General features: G+C 39.0%; 1 protein-coding gene across 8 annotated transcripts in view; it reads right to left on the bottom strand.

Moving 5' to 3' along the window:
* elna (elastin a) overlaps nt 1–23865 on the bottom strand; it is a 287761-nt gene that overhangs the window by 191220 nt on the left and 72676 nt on the right. For all 8 annotated transcript variants that reach the window (XM_087977478.1, XM_087977474.1, XM_087977475.1 and 5 more), the window contains exons 6-10: nt 21160–21228; nt 17061–17090; nt 13993–14055; nt 12868–12894; nt 5130–5165 (exon numbers count right to left, since the gene is read on the bottom strand). In XM_087977478.1, coding sequence (XP_087833604.1) covers nt 5130–5165; nt 12868–12894; nt 13993–14055; nt 17061–17090; nt 21160–21228 — 225 coding nt within the window. The remainder of the gene's footprint in view (nt 1–5129; nt 5166–12867; nt 12895–13992; nt 14056–17060; nt 17091–21159; nt 21229–23865) is intronic.

Here is a 23865-nt window from a genome sequence, read left to right as displayed (position 1 = left end):
AGGAAAGTAAGTTTTCAAGAAGAGATAGAGAATCTACAAGGGGTTATGGACAGAAGATAGAATACATGAATGGGAAAAATATCACATTGAGTTGGTAAATGTGAATTTTATCTGCTTTGGCAGGAAAAACAGAAAAAGCAGTATGCTGTTTCAATGAGAGATTGCAGAACTTAGTGTTACAAAGGCTTCTCAGTGTTCTGGCACTTGAATCACAAAGTTAGCATGTATGTACAGGAAATTGTTAGGAAGGCAAATAGATATTGCCTGTTGTTAAACGTTGGGAAGTTTTATAGTAGCTCTACAGACATTGGAAAGATCACATCTGGAATACTGGGTACAACATTGGACTCTATTTGAAAAAAAAGACATAACTTTACAAATGTGGAATGGCATATTTGTAGAATGTTGAAAAAGGCATATGGGACACATAGCTTTATCAGTCACGACATAGATTAGAAAAGCATGGCAGTCATTATAGAATTGCACAGAACTTTCATGACACCACAGTTAGGGCACTGTGCGCAGTTCTGGTTGCCACATTACAGAAAGGATATGGGTGGGTGGGGAGTCGGGGTTACAGAGGAGATTCACCAGGACGCTGCCTGGAGTGGAAAATTTAAGTTATGAAGAAAGGTTGGATAGGTTTGTAATTGTTTAGTTGGAGCAGAGATGACTAAAGGGCAATCTGATTAAGGTGCATAAGATTATGAGGGCCATGAATAGAATGAATAAGGAGCAGCTTTTCATCTTAATTGAAGGGCCAATTACTCAGGGAAACAAGTTCAAGGAGAGGGACAGGAGGTTTAAAGAGCATGTAAGGAAATTAATTTTTACCCAGAGGATGGTAATGATCTGGAATGTATTACCTGGAGGGTGGTAGAGGTGAAATGCCTCATATCCTTTAAAAAGTACCTAGATGAGCACTTTGCACATTATAACATTCAAGGCTATGGACTGAGTGCTGGGAAATAGCATTAGGTTCTCATGTTTAAGTGAAGACTCGTTAGGCCAAAAGACCTCTTCTGCACTGCATGATCCTATGATTCTATTTAGAACAGACATGGTTCACTCAGATGAAAGGATTATCCTAGGGAAAATGATTCAACAGTTTAGGTTTATACACATTAATGTAGAATGTAGAAAAATGAGAGGTTATTTTATTGAAAAATGTATGGTCTTGAAGCAAACAGGTAGGGTAGCCATCCAAAAGTCCCCATTAGTGGGGGCGTCAAAAACTAAGTAACACAACCTGCAACTTTCAATAATTTATGCACAGACTTTCAGATCCCTCTGCTCTTGTATTCTCTTTTGGATTGTACCTTTCAATTGATATCACCTCTTGCTGTTTTCTATACAAAATAAGTCACTTTGTTGCATTCAACTTCATCTGCTGTCTGCCCATTGAGCCAGTTTGTCTCTTCTTGAAGTTTACCATTTTTCACTTCACTGTTCACAATACTTCAAAGTTTTGTGTCATGCTGTATACAACCAAATCTAGGTCATTAACATGGAGAAGTCCTAATATCAATATCAACAGCTGGGAACTTGCTACATACCTCCATCCAATCCAGACAAACAAATGTCATAAACTTCCTGTCATAAACTAATTTTGCGTTTGTGTTGCTGCAGTTCTTTTTAACCCAATGGCATCCAATTTTGCCAACTTGCCTTTTGGAAGGCTGTGTACACCAAATCAACTGCACTATCTCAAAAAATGAAATACAATTTGAGCTTAAGAGATCTATGCCGGTTTTCCTTAAATCAATCACATTTATCTAAGTGACTATTGATTTTATCTTTGATATTAGTGCGTAAAACCTATACTTCAAAGGTTAAACTGACTGGTTTGTAGTTGCTAGGCTTACCTTTACACTATTTTTCAAATAATTGCTCAACATTTGAAATTTCCTTTGGCACTACTCTATCAAAAAGAGATTTAAAAATTATGGTTAGTGCTTTTCAATCTTCCTTTGCCAAACATTCTTGGTTACATCTCATTTGGTCCTGGTCACTTATCAACTTTAAATACAGCCAGCCTATCTAATTCCTCCTTGATTAATTTTTTGCTCATCTAATCTCTTAAGTACTCTCTCTTTTACTATGACTTGGGCAGCATTTTAATTTTTGGTAAAACCAGATTAAAGTATTAATTTAATATATCAGACATACACCCACCTCCATGCATAAACAGCCTTTTAGAATTTTGGTCCCCCAACATTCCTTTCACCCATTTACTATTTCTATACGTACAGAAGATTTTTGTGTTCCCTGTTATGTCAATTGTCAGTCTATTCTCATGCTTTATTTGCTTCTTATTTTTTAAAATTCCCTTCCAAATATTTGGATTCCATAGGAGACGGATTCTACAGAGGTTTCATAAAAGACCTGGATGTTTATTTGAAAGTGATGAACTGAGAGGGCTACTGAGGTAGAGCTGGAGAACGGGACTAGCTAGGTAGCTCTTTCAGGAGCCAGCACAGACAAAATGTGCAGAATTGTCTCCTTTACTGTAAAATCCTATGATTCTTTATTCAGCCTGGATATTCTTAAGTGTATTTTTCACCTGATAGCTACTATTTGCACTAAATTTTCTATTTTAACTTACTTATCATTTCTTTTGTCATCAGACAAGCTCTGGATAAGACTATGCTTTTATCCCCCCTCCCCACCATATAGATTATGAGCTCTTTAAAGGCAACTGTTGTTGGCATTGTTCAGTTACAGGTTGCCTGCCAAACTTTGATTCTACTGTACCCAGGCCAGATCTGTTCTTATATCATTGAAATTTTCTCTTTATCTGTACTCTGGATTGCTCCTTCTTCAAAGCAAACAACATCTTATGATGTCGTGATCATTGTCCCCTAAATGTTCTCATTTCGACAATTAATTTAGTTGATGCAATATTGCTAATTAACCAGTAAAGAGTGGTGAGCTAACAGCAATATTTAGACAAATTTTCCTTCTTTTCTGAATAATAAACTCTTATATACATTCTATTCTTGTCAAGATTTTCTTACTAATATCCCATACTGTACAATAATAATTGATGCTTTCAGAAATGATATAAGTAGAAGAACTTTCCTCCATATCTAGCAGCTTTAGTGGCCACATAGCCATCTGCAAAGACAGAGAACTGACAAGTAATGACAGTTAAAGACCAGTCACATGGAAAGTGGATCTATTATTAACTTTATGCAAACCAGCAGCAGTCCCATTCCAGAAATATTCAAGATGAATGCAATTATTCTATTCCAACTAACAAGGTACAGAAAACTTTAGGATAACATGAAAACCTGGATTAAAATAAGACTACTTGTCTAGCAATTCTTATCTTGTGCATAGTGCATGTGAAATTTAACTTACATGAGAATCATGTAAACCATTTTATCATCTATACAATGATGGGTGGCAATAACCGACTATATCTGATACAAAATGGAACAGAAGGGCAAATATTGTACAAAATCGATGCTGATACATTTTGGAAGCACATAGTACCTTGTTAAACAAGGAGTATCAATTAGGTTGGGCTGCCAACTGACTTTTCCACTTCAATGGATATTCCAGCAATCCTTCCCAACAAGTGTTAATTCATTTCTGTTTCTAAATATTTGCATAGTAGAACTGGTGTATTTGGGAGCAGTATTTGACTACAATGGCTGTTAATGTACTTATAATGTACAAGTACCATCTTCCCTCTGGATAAAAGGTACCGCCAAGTCATGATGATAAACCTGTATTTTGAACTATAAAACTGCTGAGGCACAGTAGTGAGAGTGGTTGCATTTACAATGTAATTGCAAAATTGTAAAAAAAATCTTAAATTACATAATTGACAACCAACATTTTTTCATTCAGCTCATCTCAATGAACTTGAAGTCATAGAGTCATACAGCATGGAAACAGACCCTTCAGTCCAACTAGTCCATGCCAACAAAGTTCCCAAACTAAACTAGTCCCACCTGCCTGCATTAGGCCCATTTCCCTCCAAATCTTTGCTCTTCATGTACTTATCCAAATGTCTTTTAAATGTTGTAACTGTACTTCCATCCAGCATTACCTATGTCAGTTCTGCCACACACTAACCTGTCTCTATGTAAAAATATTGCTCCTCATGACTTTTTAAATCTTTCTCCTTTTACCTTAAAAAATATGCCCCCTAGTTTGAACTTCCACACCTTAGGGAAAAGACCTTTGCTATTCAATTTATCTATGCCTCATGATTCTGTAAATCACTATGCTCCAGTGAAAAAAAGTCCCAGCTTATACAGACTCTCATCGTAGTTCAAACCCTCCATTCCCAGCAACATCCTGGTAAGTCATTTTTGAGCCCTCTCCAGTTTAATAGCATTCTTCCTATAACAGCATGACCGCATTGCACACAGTACTCTAGCAGAGCCCTCATCAATGTTCTGTACAACCTCAATATGAGATCCCAACTCCTATACTCAAAGGTCTGAGCATTGTAGGCAAGTGTGTTGAATGACTTCTTAATCACCATGTCCACCTGTGACAAATTTCAAAGAATTATGTAACTAAACCCCTAGGTGTCTCTGTTCTACAATACTACCCAGGGTCTTATGATTAATTATATATAAGCCCTGTCCTTGTTTGTTTTATCAAAATACAATACCTCACGTTTATCTAAATTAATCTGCCACTCCTCAGCCCATTGACCCAATTGATCAAGATCTCTGTAATCTTGGATAATTTTCTTCACAGTCCACTACACTACCAATGTTGGTGTCATCTGCAAAGTTACTAGCTGTTTCCTATATTGTCATCAAAGTCATTTATATAAAAGACTGATCCCCGTGGAACACTGCTGGTCACAGGCCTTCAATCATCCTCGGTCTCCTACAGTAAAGCCAATTTTATATCCAATTAGCAAGCTCACCCTGAATCCCATACGCCCTAACTTTACTCATTAATCTACCATGCATTAAACTATCATTACAAAAGGCATGAGTGAGTATCAGTAGAGTTCAAACATAGAAACAGAAGAAATAACACTTTCCTACATGTCTGTTACTCATTTTGATCATAAACGTATCAAGAATATTAATTCTACATTTCATTTCTTATAATATTACGATGCCATTATCATCTATAGAAATAAAAATAAATACCTGCGTATTTAGCAGCTTTGGCTGCTGCATATCCACCTGTAATGACGGGAATGACAATTTATGACAAAGCAGTGATTGGCTAAAAAGTAGAACAATGAATATCATTATGAAGACCAAGTTTCATTTTATTCACGATAAACTTGAAATTTTCAATATTACCAAACAAAAATTGTTCAAGTACAATTAGCAAATTATAATACAAAGGTGAAATACTATGAATCAATGCTCATAATACAAGATTGTTGCAGGTCCTCAAACGTTCTCACATTACCCATAAAACAAGTCCACCAGTGAGTGAAAAGTCATCTCATAAATAGAATGGAAAGAAACAATCAGCTGCTCCTCCAAAAATGGTCTAGTTTTCCCTATGCTTTTTGCAGGCTACTTTGTCTTTGATGGGGTCAAGCTTATGTTGTGGGAGCTGCATTATCCAGGCAAATGGGGATTTTCAATCACACTCTTTACTTGTACCTTTTAGATGATATATAGGCTTTGGGGGTGCCAGAAGAGAGTTACTCTCTGCAAGATTTCTAGCCTCTGATCTGCTCTTCTAGCCACAGTATTTTATGGCTAGTCTAATTCAATTTATGGTCAATGTAACCCCCAGCAATGGTAATTTCAATGAATATCAGGGGGCAATGTTTAGATTCTTTTTTGCTGGAGATGGTCATTGCCTGGCACTTGAGTTGCGCAAGTGTACTTCCAGTACATGCTGCACCTGGACATGGGCAGCTTCACTTCTAGTTTACGGCTGAATAAGTTTTGGAGCTACCATAGTTGGAAAAAAAATGTAATGGATTTGACTGGATCAAGCACCATTAATTGTCAAATTTAGTCTGAGATTGAGATCAGCAGTGTAATAGAGAGGTTTGTCACTGCGTGGTTAAAATGTTTCGGCCTTGTACCTGTACAATGGAAAGCTGTTATCTCACCAGTCTGTGGAAGATAGCTTATGGTGGTAGACTTTTGTGTGGAAGTGTGTCTTTTATTGAAAAATAACTTTTGTTAGTTTAAGCCTATTATTTTGTACTAATTTAAATACGCTGGCATCTGGGAAATTAATGTTTTGCTTGGGTGCTGTGGCTCTAAATTTAGTGGAGAATTGACCATTATTAAAGATATTGATGAAGTATTTTAATTCTCCTCTTGTGCAAGCCCAATACCACATATGATAATTAAAAAAAAGTATTGCTATTATTTGATGTTATCATCGAATGAGTTCGTGAAAATGAAAAGATGTCTCCCAAAAACCAAAATTAGGCCTTGGGAAAATCTCAAGGGATAGACTTGAAATATTATTTTGGCATCTGCTGTGGATGCCAGAATCCTGTATTTAAAAAAATAAAGTTCTTCATTACCGCAAATGCTGCCAAAGGTGTTGAGCATTTTTGCATTGTTGTTTTATTTAAAATCACATTTGGGAAGGCAGTGGCATAACAATATTGTCAATGGATTAGTAACACTGAAACATAGGCTGTCATTCTGGGTACATGAGCTAAACTCTTACCACGGCACATGGCGAAATTTCACTTCACTTAAATAAATCTGCTACATCTAATGGCAGTCACAAAATCGCTGTTGGTTGTCATTAAAACCCATCTGGTTCTCCAAAGTTCTTTCAAGAAGATCTGCTTTTCTTATCTGTTTGGCTTACAAGATGACTCAAAGTCCACAGCAATTCCCTAATAAGCCACTTATCAGTTCTATAAAACAGTCACAAAGTCTGAAGAGAGAAATCAAATTGGGCAGACTGCTTGACATTAACCCAGGCATCAGAAATTACTACAGTGAACACAGTCATGTTGACTCTGCAAAGTTCTCTATACTCACATCTCAGGTCTTTTGCCAAAATTAGAAGAGCTATGCTACAACAAGTAGCAGCAGCCTGAAAGAGTAATACTCAAGCAATTGGTATATTACAGCCAATGACACATGTCACAGCAATCACCATTCTTGAGATCAGCATCACCAGAGGGAGCAGCAAAGTGTTATACAGTTTGGAGGGAATCACCTACAGAGTCGTTAACATTGACCCTATGAAATCTTGTTGCATCAGGCCAAATAATCAGCAAGGAAATTTCTTGTCAATTATGAACACTAATTAGAAAATGAGCCCAGGGTAGCAAGGGCACAATGTACTTCTGATGGGAGATTGCATGGCCATCATGAGGAATAATTCAGTAGTATCACTACTCACTGAGCTGTTGTAGTCTTAAAGGAATACGCTGTTTGACAGGGCCTATGGCAGTTGATGAGGGAACCAACAAGAGGGAGAAATGTTCTTGACATCAGCCTCACCAATCTATTTGTTGCACACATATTTATCTGTGACAGTATTGCTCAGTCCAAGCAGATACAAAGTCCCATCTGCAAATTGAGGATATGCTCCAAAGTATTGCATGGGACAACGATCATCTTTGACCCTCCTGACAAACCCTAATGTCCTGACACGCCCCCATTCCACTCAATCTGAGCTGACCATCTCTCACCATCTGAATACTTTCATGACCCTCCAATTCAGCCCAATCTTAATGCTCCTACCGCTCAATTATTACTCTGACCACTCCTCCTAAAGTCTCCAACTTCCCCGATCTCCGAAATACTCCTGACTGGACTCAGCTGTTGCCCTACTATAACTACTTCATGAACCCCACCACCCTGTCTCTGTCCCACAATAACATAACTAGCACCTGCTCTGACAACTATTCCTGACCTGACCAAGCCACTCTCCTGACTCAACCTGATTACCCACCTTATCCTCCTGTCACTTTCCTTTATACCTCACCATATCATTTACTACACTCATCCAGAAATCATAATTAACAATGAAAAGCTGTTTAAAGTGTCCCAAAACATTTCAAAAGTATGAGTGAATTAATTTAGCAGAACATGCTTAGTGCTGTAGAAAGCAGTGTTGCTTAGCTTCTCCTCATGATCCACACTACAAAGGACACCAATTTCAGGTATTTTCCATGTTTCTAAGGAGGCCAGGATTGGAAGTCCAACCAGAAATGCAGAACTCAACTGGGTGAAGTAAGTAGGAGCAGGAGAGGAAAATCTGGCAATGATTGTTATTCCAAGAAAATCCAGACGTAATATTTCAGATAATAATTGACGTGACCATTGATTAAATCACAAGTAAATGCACAAATAAGGGACATGGTTGCAACTTTGCAATAGATGAGCTAGCTGACTGAATATTGAACTTGTCATAGCACTTACCTCAATGGAAGTGCCCTGAAAGGACATTCTGAGCTGAACCAAAGGTTACACCTTGTAACACCATCCCTTTCACAGGATTTTCATAATATGCACTCAGTGATGATTGGATCAGGGTATCCATTATAATGCAGGGGAGTTTTAATACGGTCTATCTTAGAGTTAAGCTTATACAGTGAGCAGATAGCTAGGGCCCTATTTATAAAGTTGTCAATAAAATTGATCTTGTAGCATTTGGGACTGAAGGAATCCCAAAGTTGACCAGTGACCAGAAATGTTTGGTAAATAGTAAAGAAACTATTTACTGACTTCTTAACTGTACATCGAGAAAGAGGAGCTCATTTGATTGAACAATTTCAACGGTAAACTGCGTGAAGGACAGAACATATTCACCGGGGTAACAAACTTCTTTAATGTGATTGAAATATTGCAAACATGTCATCTACATATGGAAGGATGTAGTGTATAGGTGTTTGTGCTCAACCTGCCTGTGATTACAAGTCTCAAAAGAATATCCACTATTAAGATATGATTCTGGGATGGGAAATGATTTATTAAATGACCTGAACTATACTGAAAGTTACATCAGTTAAGGTTAGTGTTATGATTAGGGTTTTGATTCGATTGGGTTAGTTTCTGATATCTATCCTATAAGAACCTGTGTTTGATTTTACCTTTTTTTGTCAAGGGGGTGTTTATGTGGATGTTTCAAGTATTTGGAACAATATCATTAAGTTACAATAGTCGACTGGGCTTCCAGTAGGGTAAGTTATTCTAAATTTGGTTCTCTTTTGTTCGTGTTTCATTCAGTAGTCTGTAAATAAATCGTTTTATGTAAAACTGAGTGGTTGGGACAGCTGCATCTCTCCTGGAATATCCACTTTATACCTACTTAAAACAACTAGAAAGGTTAGGGCCTGGGTTACCTTCTTGAAATGTTTTGAGGTGGGCTAGCCTGGTCATAACACAGCTTTACTAGGATTACAGGCTTATGTTGCAGGTACTGTTGCCTACATGCACATTGCTGTGTAGAAACTGCATGTTAATTATGCCCTGTACTGAAAGGGGTTTTATTGCCTTGACATCCGCCTAATATGTGTCGAGAGTGTGGTGCTGGAAAACACAGCAGCATCAGAGAATCAGGAGAATCGATGGTTTGGCCAAAAGCCCTTCAATATATGTGGCTAAAAGCTGTGCACCATTCAGGTCGTTGTCCAGTATCCTGCTAGTAGGCACGATGGCTTTATTCTGTGGTGGTCCACTGTACAAGCTGCAGTTGAGCCACCATTGCCAAAGGATGACTATTAAGTGACAAGGGTCATCAGCTCTAATGTCTAAGGCATTTGCCTAATGACTCCAGCATCAGATCCACATATAAGTGTACAGAATGCATACAACGACAAAAAACATTCTTGCTACATATTTTTTTTACAGCAGATAATTGGCATGCTGGAACAATGCTTCTCCTGCCTGGATGGGCCCTGCAGAACTCAGCAGAATTGGTGCCAAAATTCTGTGGTTTGCTGCTCCATATAATCATGAGAGAAGACAGCTTGTTACTAATTGCATAATAAGTAGCTAAGAATAGGAACTTGAGAAAGGAAAGGAGCAGTAGGGGCAGGAAGACATGGATGAGAAGCCTGAGCAAAAGGAAGGAGGCAAGCTGATAAGTTCTTATTTGGTCAGGCAGTCAATAAAATATTATCCACATGCCATACTTTATTAACAGCCTCAATTCCCATTCACCAACAGTGTCACACTGTCCTTGTCCACTATCACTGAGCACCACAGTGCTTGTTTAGTCTCAAATAACCAGAAAATAGACTGTCATACAGCACAGAAACAAACTTTTTGGTCCAGCTCATCTGTGCTGACAAGACATCCCAATCTGACCTAATCTCACTTGCCAGTATTTGGTTCATACCCCTCTAAACTCTTCCTATTCATATACCCATGCAGATGCCTTTTAAATGTTGTAATTGTACCTGCCTCCATCATTTCCTCTGGCAGCTCATTCCATATACACTTCAGGCCTTTTTAAAATCTTTTCCCTCTCACCTTAAACCTATGCTTTCTAGTTTTGGATTCCTCCACCCAAGGAAAATGACCTTGGCTATTCACCTTATCCATGCTTATGATTTTATAAATCTCCACCTCTAAAAGTCCCAGGGAAAACTGCCCCAGCCTTTTCAGCCTGTTCCTTCTAATTCAAATCCTCCAGTCCCAGCAACATCCTTGTAAATCTTTTCTGCACCCTCTCAAGTATCGGAAAGATGTTGTGAAACTTGAAAGGATTCAGAAAAGATTTGCAAGAATGTTGCTAGGGTTGGAGGATTTGAGCTATAGGCAGAGGTTGAATAGGCTGGGGCTGTTTTCCCTGGAGCATCAGAGGCTGAGGGGTGGCCTTATAGAGGTTTATAAAATCATGAAGGGCATGGCTAGGACAAATAGACAAAGTCTTTTTCCCTGGGGTAGTGGAGTCCAGAACGAGAGAGCATAGGTTTAGGGTGAAAAGGGAAAGATATAAAAAGACTTAAGGGGCAACTTTTTCACGCAGAGGGTGGTATGTATATGGAATGAGCTGCCAGAGGAAGTGGTAGTGGCTAGTACAATTACAACATTTAAAAGGAATCTGGATAGGAAGAGTTTGGAGGGATATGGGCCTAGATTAGTGGGACTAGATTAGGTTGGGATATCTGGGACGAGTTGAATTGAAGGGTCTGTTTCCGTGCTGTACATCTCTATGACTCTAAGTACAACAACATCCTTTTTATAGAAAGACAATGAGAATTGTATGCAGTATTCTAAAAGTGGCCTCATCAATGCCCTATACTACTGCAACATGACATCTCAACTACTCTACTTAATGGTCAGACCAATGAAGGCAAGCATGCCAAACGCCTTTTTCACCACCCTGTCTACCTGTGACTTCACTTTCAAGGAACTATGCAGCTACACCCCTATGTCTCTTTGTTCGGCAAGACTCCCCAAGGATCTAATATTAACTCTATAAATCCTGGCCTGGTTTGCCTTTCTAAAATGCAGCATCTCACATTTATCTAAATTATACTTCATCTGCCACTTCTTGGCCCATTCTACAGATCCCATTGTACTCTGAAATAATCTTCTTCACTGTCCACTACACCACTTATTTTATTGGCATCTGCAAACTTACCAACCCTGCTTCTTATATTCATATCCAAATAATTTATATAAATTATAAAAAGCAGTGGACCCAGCACTGATCCTTGTGGCGCACTGCTGGTCACAGGCCTCCAGTCTGAAAAGCAACCCTCTACCACCACCCTCTGTCTCCTATCCTTAAGCCAATTTTGCATCTCATTGGCTAGCTCCCCCTGGCTCCCATGTGGTCTAACCTTACTAACCAGTCTACTGTTTGGAACCTCATCAAATGTTTTGCTGAATTCCATACAGACATCTACCACCCTGTCTTCATTAATCTTCTTTGCTACCTCTTCAAAAAACTTAATCAAGACAGTGAGACACAGATTCCCTTAAACAAAGCCATGTTGACTATCCCTAATCAGTCCCTGCCTTTCCAAATGCGTGTAAATCCTGTCCCTCAGAATCCTCTGCAACAACTTACCCACCACTGACATAAGGTTCATTTGGTCTATAGACTCCTGGTTTTTACTTGCAACCTTTGTTAAATAATGGTATCACATCAGCCAACTTCCAATCTTCTGGCACCACACCCATTGTGTCGATGATACAAATATCTCAGCAAGGTGCCGAGCAATCTCTTCCCTAGCTTCCCACAAAGCTCTGGGATATACCTGATCAGGTTCTATTCCAAATAAAATGTATATATTGCAATGTACCGCATATAAAATTCAACCAACCCTAGCAAATTCTGTTGGTGGTTGTCATCTATATCTTTGCATGTCCTAGTACTCCTTAGATGTGCTGTGGCTACAACATGTCTACTGGCACATTTTTGATTTTATAACGGACAACACTGCAGGTGGCCTTCAAGGCCTAGCACTGCTTGAGTTCTAGTAGTCTAGGACCGGGAACATTATCCAGAAAATTACAGCTAGACCTTTTTATCATTGTTTTCAGTAATATATTCATTTAATTTGTGAGAATACTAAGAAATGCAATTTTTGACAACATTTATATATTAACTTTATATATTTCAAATATTTGGAATATATGAGAGCTTTTGTCTGACAGCCTTACATATCAGGAAATTGCAAATACATTTCACATTTACTAGACTTGTCCATTGATGTAAATGCCAATATGCTAAATAATCTTTGTGATAACAGTGTATCTGCTTCAATAAATCATTATCTCTAAGTAGTGTTCAATTCTCCTCAAACATATTGTCACATAGTACCACAGGCACACAGAAATTCTGTGGATACACTGCCATCATTACAAAATTAAAAGATACTGTGGTAATACCAGCAGTGTTACGGCATCAAGATTAATGGAATTGCATTACTGAATTTAGTTTTACAATGTTGTAACAGATTTTAAAGAAAGAACCTACCAGCACTGTATGGAATTCCATAGCCACCTGCAATATAAATAATAACGTTCGTAATATAATTCAACAATAAAATCTAGTTTGTATTAAATTACATCCTGTACAGAGTCTGAAAACTAGTGATAAATGTGAAAGCATGGGCATAATATAGTCATATAACATTGTGTGATAGAAGAAATTGGAACATACCTATTGCTATTCCCTCAATTATCATATTCTCCAAACAACCATAGAAAGCATCAAATACTTCCAAACGTCATTAAACACTTCTGAGGAATTTGAACATGGATCCCTGACTCAGAGGTGGAGACACTGTCACTGTGCCACAAGATCCAACATTATTTTTAATCAATCTGTTACAGCATCTCTGGGGTGGGTGGGATTTGAATTATCTAACTCAGTTATCTGTGCAAAAAAACCTTTTTAAATTCCACCAGATGAGTTGAGAGTTGAACCAACATTCCCAGAGCTTTAGCTCTGGCGGCCAGGTTACTAGTCTAGTGACATTTCTACTTTGCCACCATCTGCCCAGACACCTCTAAACATTTTATAATCAATCTGTACATAAATGTTTTTTCAAAACTCTGGAGCAGGTGGTCTTGGGTCTCTTGGCTCAGAGGTAAGGATACTACCACTGCACCACAAAAGCCCTCCAAACTTCAAGAATCATACAAACAGACAGAAGAAATTAGCCAGCAACAAATTGATAGGTTAATTACCTATTTAAAACTCATTGATATGCAATCATTCCTGCTGCTTAATGAACCTAAGGTTAAGATACCGTGTCAGCTGGACTACTAAGTTACAAAACAGTGCTGCACGTAGATTGATGCCAATATCTTGCATAATTCTGGTGGGCATTCATTGTACATGCTGTAATACCTACAATACTGCATGTTATGACTCACCCTCACACTATGTATGTGTGCCACAAATTCAATTTCAGAGCACTTGGGGTACACCCAAAAGAGTAGATATCAACATGCCCGATTTTTCATCTCTCATTTCTAAATAAAGGCAATGTGCTTTTCTGCTGAAATCTAGCCTCTCAATTCTGCTATACTTGCTCACTTTTATCTCTGCATAATCATTTGTATTATTAAACATGATTTAACAAACTGTACATACCTGGTAGTTTAGGAGAGAGCACAGGATAACCAACAGGTACTCCTACTCCAAAGCCACCATAACCTATCAGAATGAATAAGAAAATTAAAGGAATCAATTTTAATGTACAGTTAAATGTAGGCAAGCTAAGGGTGTGATGATATTCATCTTCTGATCTAAAAGAACAAATAAGTGTATGTATGAAAGAAGGCTGAGGTTCCTTTCTTTAGACAAAGGAAAACTGAATGATGACAACAGTTTAAAATTTGTCTGGGCAGCTGTAGAGTTGATACTTCCATGTGCGCAGGAGCCCAAAAATTAGACTACATCAATAAGACAACAACTCATAAATCCAATAATGAATTCAGAAGAAAAAAAAACTTTCTTACACAATAATTAGAATGTGGATCTTGCTATAATATGGAGTATTTGAGGAAAGTAATATCGATGTAATTATTGACTGTCTCAAATACAAGAAGACAGAAAGCATTATAAGTATACACTGCTAAGATTAGATGCAGTCTGTAGGAGGTTCATATGCAGCATAATTACCAGTGTGGGCCAACTGAATTGAGTGGATTGCTTCTGTTCACATGTAAATTATGAGGCTTAGTTCTAGTTAATAAGTAACGCTTGGGGCCAGGTGAAATTAAATTACAATATGTACAAATGTATTGCTGAGGTCATTCAAACCTATTAACAAAGTAAGGAAAATTAATGACTTGCCTTTAACAAAGAAAGTGACTAGCTTGTGAAGAAAGTGAAAAATATTTTACAACATTGGATAAATGAGCAAAAGCATTTCAAATGGCCCCTCCATCCTACTCTGCAGCTGAATATGATCATGGCTAACACCCTACCCAGAACCTTCAGAATCTTGGAAGTTTCAAGGCGACCATCTCTTATTCTCCTAAACTTCAGAAAAGGTCAGCTCCAATTTATTCAGTCTCTCATTAAAGGACTACCCATTCATTCAAGAAATCAATCCTAATGCTCCCTTCCTGTATCACTTCCAAGACAAGTATCTGCTTCTTCAGAAATGGAGACCAAAACTGCGAGCCTGTATGCTCTCACCAAGGCTCTATATAATTTTCGCAAGGTTGCTTTATTCCAATTTTTGTGAGATTTACAGCAGAGTAAAAGGCCCTTTGGCCCATCATGACAATGCTAGTCAAAAGCTGCCACGTAAATATTTTAGTCCCATTTTTCAGCACTTAGCCCATAGCTTTATATGCCTTGGCATCACAACTGCACATCTAAATACCTTTAAATGCCATGGAAGGCTTCTGCCTTTAATTACCCTTACAGGCAGTAATTCCAGATTCCAATCACTGTCTGGGTGAAAAAATATTTTCTCATTTCCTCTACCTAAACCTTCTGCTCTGTACCTTTAAATTTATGCCCGTGGTCACTGATCCCTCCATCAAGGGGAAATGTTTTTTCCTATCGATTCTACCTAGACCCCTCATAATTTTTACATATCTCAATGAAGTCCCCTCTCAATCTCCTCTAAAGGGAACAACTGCAGTCTGTCCAATCACTCTTCATAACTGAAACTCCCTAGACAAGGCAACACCTTGATAAACCTTCTTTGCACCCTCTACAGTGGAATCTTATCTCTCTTATAATGTGGATTCTAGAACTGCACACAATTCTGTAGATGTGGTCTAACCTCTATCTTATATAGTCCCAATATAACCTTCTTGCTCTTAAACTCTATGCTTTGGCAAATAAAGGTCCACGTCTTAACCACTTTATCCACTTGTTCTGATACCTTAAATGACCGGTGGACCCACAGACCACTGTCCTTCTGATCCTCAGTGCTTCCCAGGTGTCTACTGTCTATCAAATATTCCCTGCCTAGTTTGTCCTGCCCAAGTGCATTACCTCACATTTATCCAGATTGCATTCCATTTGCCACCACTACATCTAAATGATCAGCCCCATATCCCCTTGTAATCTGAGGCTATATGCCTCCATATTTAGCATCCCAGCAATTTTCTTATATCATCTGTAAACTTACTGATCAACCCTCCAACATTTAAATCATTTATATAAACCAAAACAGTAAGGACCTGTGGGAGCCCATTGGACACGGACTTCCAAACAGAAAAACACCAATCAACCATCATCCTTAGCTTCCTACCACTCAGCCAATTGTGGATTCAATTTGCTAAATTTCCTTAAACCAAGGGCTAATTGTCATTTCCCTCCAAATTGCATACTAACTTTGTGTCTTTGTCCAATGACAACTACGTCTTTTTGAATATCAACATGTCTTAGTTTCGCACCTTTTCAAAATATTCTTTGTTCAATTCTTAATATGATAAACTTACACTGCCGTATACTAAATGAAATGGTGCTTAAGTATGAGAGAATTGCAACTTTTTTGTTTGAATAAGGATGCAAAGATAAACACAATAACTACTGACCAAGCAGTTTAACATCAATAGTAGGAAAACATTGACAAATAAGCTGAAGTAAAATTAAATCAGTTGGATAAGTATGGTTTAATTAAGCTTAGTCAACACAGTTTTGGTAAGGAAAAAGTGAGGACTGCAGATGCTGGAGATCAGAGTCGAGAGTGTGATGCTGGAAAGCACAGCTAGTCATGCAGCATCGCAGGAGCAGGAGAATCGACGTTTCGAGCATAAGCTCTTCTTTCCTGATGAAGGGCTTATGCCCGAAACACCGATTCTCCTGCTACTCGGATGCTGCCTGATCTGCTATGCTTTTCCAGCACCACATTCTCGACATAGTTTTGTTAAGGTCAAATCGTGTTTAACTAACTTGATTGAGTTTATTAATGAAGTAGCAGATGCTTGATTATGTTACTCAATTTATGTAGTGTATAAGGACTTTGAAAATCATTGATAATTTTCTGTATAATGGAATTCCGGTTTACAGTAATTTTATCCTCTGAATGATTCTACATTTATACAACAATGTATTTAATAGCTAATAGAATATATTCTGACTTGCTTAGGCTTAGGATCTATTTTAGTTGCTTATTTCTGTTATACTACATTACAAGTGTCAATATTAGATTAGGTATAGATATAAATAGATAGCAAGTAATCTATCTTTACCTGCTGGGTACCCATACTGGCCACCAACACCTGCAATAAGAGCCAGAATGACAAATTACAAAATGCAATAGGAAATCAATCTAAATATTACATAGTAATTATCAAATGTAAGAAGGGCTCCACCAAATAGATTGAAAATAATTTGTTTACTGTTTTCTACACAATGTTTTTGATGTTTCACACTGGCAAATTGGTAATTGTCTCACCTTACAAAGATCATTCAGTTTCTCCAATTCAAGAATGCACTCAGATACATATTAGACATCTTGGGAAGTCAGGAATAACAAGGGCTGAATCTTAATATTTTGGCAACATGTCAATTTAGTTGAGTTCCATGAAGGGTTTCTCTACCCGAGGCCCAGGGAGATTCCTTGTCATATTGTCCGAAAAATATCTCATTAACGACTCTGAGGTACCTCTCTGAACTGAAACTAACTTGATTCTATCATTTCACAATATCCAGAAGGACTTGCCACTGTTCAGAAATGCCATAGCAGACCAGCATCCCTGGAGCTGTGCCACCTTTAAAAGGCTATTGCATATCCTGAGAAACATTATTGGTCCGGAGATGTTTTCACACTTTGTGGTGTTGCCTCAGACATGACAGAAGAAATTCCTCTTTATCTCAGTCTTAAATTAGCACTCCTTTATTCTGAGACTATGCTCTTTGTTCTAAACTCTCTCATGAGGGGAAACATCCTCTCAACATTTACCCTGTCAAGTCCCTTAAGAATCTTATGCTTCAATAAGTTCACAAGTAAAGAAGAAATAGGAACAGAATTCGGCCATTCAGCCCATCGAGTCTGCTCTACCATTAGATCATGGCTGATCCGCTCCTCATCCTCATTTTCCTGCCTTCTCCCCTTAACCCTTCAACCCATTACCAATTAAAAATCTAACTTCTCAAAGAACAAAGAACATAGAAAATTACATCATAGGAAACAGGCCTTCGGCCTGCACCGATCCAGATCCCCTGTCTAAACTTGTTGCCTATTTTCTAAAGATCTGCTCCCTGCCCATTCATGTATCTGTCTAGATACATCTTAAATGATGCCATATTGCCCACCTCTGCTGGCAACGCATTCCACATCCCTCTGTGTAAAGAACTTCTCATGCATATCTCCCTTAAACTTTTCCCTCTCACCTTGAACTCGTGACCCCTAGTTATTGAGTCCCGGACTCTGGGAAAAACACTTCTTGCTATCTACCTTGTCTATATCTCTCATTATTTTGTATATCTCAATCAGATATCCCCTCAACCTCTGTCCTTCTAATGAAAATAATCCTAATCTAGTCAACATCTCTCCATAGCTAGCACTCTCCATACCAGGAAACATCTGGTCAACTTCCGCTGCACACTCTTCAAAACATCCCTGAATCCCATGTGATCTAACTTTACTAATTAGTCTACCATGTAGAACCTTATCAAAGATTTTAATAAAGTCCAAGTAAATAACATGTCCTATTCTGCTCTCAATTTTTTTTTGGTTCCTTTCTCAAAAAACTCAATCAAGTTTGTAAGACATGATTTCCCTCAAACGAAACATGCTGACTATCTCTAATTCTTCCTTGCCTCTCCAAATGCATATCAATCCTATATTTCAGAATCACTTCCAACAACTTACCGATCTCCAAAGTCAGAATCTTAAGACTACAGTTTCGTTAAATCCCCTCTTAAAGGCACAACACTAGCTACTCGCCCAGTATTTGGCACCTCATCCTTATTTATAGATGCGAATACTTCTGCACGAGGTCCTGCAACTTCCTCCTTAACTTCCCACAAATTCCTGGGATACTCTAAATCAGTCCCCAGAGATTTATACACCTTTATATTTTTTAAGACCTCCAGCACTTCCTCTTCTAGAAAGTGAACTGTTTTGAAAACATTAATATTTATTTCCCTGAATTCTCCAGCTTCCTTTATTTTCCTCCCCAGTAACAACAAATGTTAAATATTAATTTTATATCTCTCCCAGCTCCTGAGGTTCAACACAAAGATAACCCCATTGATCTTTAAGGGCCCCCACTCTCTCTGTAGTAGCGCTCTTTCTCTTAATGTACTTATAGAATCTCTTTGGATTATCCTTAGTCTTGGCAAATAAGATTATCTTATAACTTCTCTTTGCCGTCCTGATCTCCCTCTTAAGAAGGCCGCTATACCCTTTACAGAGGAACCTCGATTATCCGAATATCAATTATCCGAATTTGGATTATCCGAAGAAAATCTCAAGGTCCCGATAGAAACATTACATCAAAGACGTGTTTCCAACACTGATCGCATCTTTTGTTTACAATGATTAAAACTGAACTCAGCTTACTGAAATGCTGCAGAGAACAACCTTGGACATTGATGGGAGCCCAGGCACCATCTCCAAATGATTGACCTCCTGCCCTCTCTCTCTCCCCCACACTTTCCCTGGAGTTCTGTAAAGAGGTGTACCCTAAACCCCCCCTGCCCCAGATTTCTCCAACATCGTCCTGTACAGGGCAAAAATGGAACCTGTGAAAAAGTTGCGGTAAAAAATTGTGTGTGTGGTTGTGTGCGTGCATATTATTTGGAGACTCGACCACAAAGGCAGCAGCAGTCTTACTGTTGGTGTCCAGTCCGGCTACCCCGCAGTGGGGGAGATGGGGATGGATGGATAGGGGTGGGGGTAAACAGGACAGCCAGATTGGACGTGGGGGCATGGACGGGGACTGGATGGTGGGTGAGGGCGGACGGGATTGGCAGGCAAGCGGGGGCGACAGGGGTACGGGCGCTCACCAGTGGTGTGCTGCTGCCTCATCTCCTGAACGAGAAGCGGACGAGAAGAAAACTCCAAGCCCCAGAGGAAAGGCATTAAATCAATTAACCGAATAATCAATTATCCAAACAAAATAGTGCCTGCTCATCTTGTTCGAAGAATCAAGGTTTCTCTGTATACCGTTCAAGCTATTCATTTGAACCCAGTTATTTATATCTATAATTTTTTTATTCTTAACTAGAACCTCAATATCTTTATCCATATATTGTTCTCTAATACTACCAACATTACCTTTCACTCTAACAAGAACATAATGACTCTGAACTCGTGTCATCATACTTTTGAAAGCCTCCCAGTTATCAGTCATTCCTTTACCTGTGAACAGTAAATTTTTGAAAGCTCTTGTTTCATACTATTAAATTTAGTGTACTCCAATTAAAAACTTTAATTTAGATGGAAGGTTTATGCTTTTCCATAAACGAGCTTAAAACAGAATTATGATCACTAGACCCGAAGTTAAATAAGTAAAACCTGTGAGTGACACGTGGGTCTGACTTGTCATATAGATCTCGAAATGGAGCTCAAGTATGACAGTATGTTCAAATATTGCTGAAGTCTTTCTTTAAACCGTTCTTTCCCCTTTGGGAAGGCATTAAGATAATTTAAGTCAGGAGGTAAATTCACTCAAGCAGCTTTCTTCCTAGTGGTGCTGCACAGATTATTTTGATTCCCTGAGAAGTGAGAGCAGGGTGATTGCAGGCAGTGCTGCAGACTGTTACCAATGAGAGATGTAGTCTTCTATAATGATGGTGATGGCAAATGTGCTGCAGCCCATGCAACAGCATTGCTTGCTCTGATGGAATTGACAAATCGACAGCCCATGCAACAGCATTGCCTACTCTGATGGAATTGACAAGTCTGCAGTGTTGCCAGAAGAAGCACTGTGAACAGATTTCTCCCCATAAGTATTCATATTTAGCATTTAGATTAGGGTGTTTCAACTCCCATTAACTTTTTTTATTTACCCAAGCTGCTGAAAGTGAAAATTAATAATCACTTGAAACTTTTCCAGAAGTCTCATTCTACTTTTCTCCAGTGTCGGATTTGGCCACAACTCAACACACATTTAAAGTATAACTAAAAATTTATACAAAAAAAAAGGATACTTCATACCAATATTACAGGTATAGCAAATGCATCTTTTAACATATGACAGTTCAAATAGTGACAGGTATGCTTTTGCCTTTATATTGATTGTCATACCTTATACAGGTATACATCAAACAGATCTTAGAATATTCTAAAATATTACCAATAGAGGGAATATTCAACACAAATGTTAAAACTTTCCCTACCTGGTTTAGCTTTCAAACCAGTCCCAGTTGGTACACCAGGAAGCACACCCAGTCCATGAGTTCTTGCACCTTGAAATATAACATAAAATACTTCACAGAAATAAACTTCTTTGCTTTTAATAAATGCAAAAAAAAACACATTGCACTTTGCCTTATAAATTTAACCATTTTACATTATATTTAATACAATTTAAAAAAGACATGTTTTAAATTTAATCCTGACTATAAGACATGAATACAACAGTGACACTCTAAAATCTGAGTACTACAGTCAAATTTAAGGTCATATCTGATCCAACCTATTTTAAGCTGGGCCATTATAAAGGCATCCCAGACAGGAGCCTAAGTAAATTGTGCAAATTCAAAGCTCAAGACACATGAGCTGCCAATTGCCATTTCAAGGTACAATTCAGCAAGGAGCATGCTCATTTATTTATACAAGGGTTTACTACAGGCCCCCCAATAGCAGCAGGGAGATTGAAGAAAGATTTTGGAAAAGTGTGAATGTAGTAGGGTTGTTGTAATGGCTGACTTTAACTTTCCCAATATTGATTGGAACCTCCTTCGAGCAGATAGTTTGGAAGGTGCTGTTTTTGTAAGGTCTGTTCAGGAGGGTTTCCTAACTCAGTACGTTGACAGGCTGACGAGGGGAGAGGCCAGTTTGGATTTGGTGCTCGGGCAATGAGCTGGGGCAGATGTCAGATCTTGCGGTGGGAGAGCATTTTGGTGATAGTGACCACAACTGCCTCACCTTCTATATAGCTATGGAGAAGAAGAGAAGCAGGCACAATGGGAGGATATTTAATTGGGGAAAATGAAACTATGATGCTGTCAGATGTGAATTGGGAAGCATGGACTGGGAGCAATTGTTCCATGGAAAGGGCACTATAGACATGTGGAGACTGTTTAAGGAATGTGTTCCTCTGAGACAGGCAAGAAAGGGTAAGATAAAGGAACCTGGATGACGAGAGCAGAGGAGCTTCTCATCAAAAGAAAAAAGGCAGCTTGTGTAAGGTGGAGGAAGCAAGGATCTTGCTTGGCTCTACAGGATTACACGCAGGCGAGGAAGGAGCTCAAAAATAGTCTGAGGAGAGCCAGGAGGGGGCACAAAAAAGACTTGGCAGGAAGGATTAGGGACAATCCACAGGCATTTTACACGTATGTGAGAAATAAGAGAATGATCAAAGAAAGAGTAGGGCCGATCAGGGATAGCATTGGGAACCTGTGTATAGAGTCTGAGGAGGTAGGGGAAACCCTAAATGAGTTTTTTGCCTCTGTCTTTACTAAAGAAAAGGACCTTGTAGTGAATGAAACCATTGAGGAGCAGGTAAGCATGCTGGAACGAATAGAGATTGAGGAAGTTGATGTGCTGAAAATTTTGACAAACATTAAGATTGACGAGTCGCCAGGGCCAGACTAGATTTGTCCTTGGCTGCTTTGGGAAGTGAGAAATGTGATTGCTTCACCGCTTGCGAAGATCTTTGCATCCTCGCTCTCCACAGGAGTCGTACCTGAGGACTGGAGGGCGACAACTGTAATTCCTCTCTTCAAGAAAGGAAATAGGGAAATCCCCAGCAATTACAGACCAGTCAGTCTCACGTCTGTCAGCTGCAAGGTGTTAGAAAGGATTCTGAGGGATAGGATTTATGACCATCTGGAAGAGCATGGCTTGATTAAATGCAGTCAGCACGGCTTTGTGAGGGGCAGGTCATGCCTCACAAATCTTATTGAGTTGTTTGAGGATGTTACTAGACAAGTTGATGAGGGTCCAGCAGTGGATGTGGTGTATATGGACTTCAGCAAGGCATTTGATAAGGTTCCCCATGGTAGGCTCGTTCAGAAGGTAAGGAGGAATGGGATACAGGGAAATTTAGCTGTGTGGATACAGAATTGGCTGGTCAACAGAAGACAGCGAGTGGTAGTGGAAGGAAAGTATTCTGCCTGGAAGTCAGTGGTGAGTGGTGTTCCACAGGGCTCTGTTCTTGGGCCCCTACTCTTTGTAATTTTTATTAATGACTTGGATGAGGAGATTGGAGGATGGGTTAGCAAGTTTGCAGACGACTCAAACGTTGGAGGTGTCGTTGACAGTATAGAGGACTGTTGTAGGCTGCAACGTGACATTGACAGGATGCAGAGATGGGCTGAGAGGTGGCAGATAGAGTTCAACCTGGATAAATGTGAAGTGATGCATTTTGGGAGGTCGAACTTGAAAGTTGAGTACAGGATTAAAGACAGGATTAAAGACAGGATTCTTGGCAGTGTGAAGGAACAGCGGGATCTTTGTGTGCAGGTACATAGATCCCTTAAAATTGCCACCCAAGTGGACAGGGTTGTTAAGAAAGCATATGGTGTTTTGGCTTTCATTAACAGGGGGATTGAGTTTAAGAGCCGTGAGATCTTGTTGCAACTCTATAAAACTTTGGTTAAACCGCACTTGGAATACTGTGTCCAGTTCTTGTCGCCCTATTATAGGAAAGATGTTGATGCTTTGGAGAGGGTTCAGAGGAGGTTTACCAGGACGCTGCCTGGATTGGAGGGCTTATTTTACGAAGAGAGGTTGACTGAGCTCGGACTTTTTTCCACTGGAAAAAAGAAGGAAGAGAGGGGACCTAATTGAGGTGCATAAGATAATGAGAGGCATAGATAAAGTTGATAGCCAGAGACTTTTTCCCAGGGCAGAAATTGTTAACCCGAGAGGTCATAGTT

The sequence above is a fragment of the Chiloscyllium plagiosum genome, unplaced genomic scaffold (assembly GCF_037043375.1).
Source record: "Chiloscyllium plagiosum isolate Xiang-an unplaced genomic scaffold, Cpla_swu_hap1 HiC_scaffold_31, whole genome shotgun sequence".
Classification (NCBI taxonomy): domain Eukaryota; kingdom Metazoa; phylum Chordata; class Chondrichthyes; order Orectolobiformes; family Hemiscylliidae; genus Chiloscyllium; species Chiloscyllium plagiosum.
The sequence above is the reverse complement of the archived record's forward strand: the minus strand, read 5'-3'. Positions and strand labels throughout refer to the sequence as shown.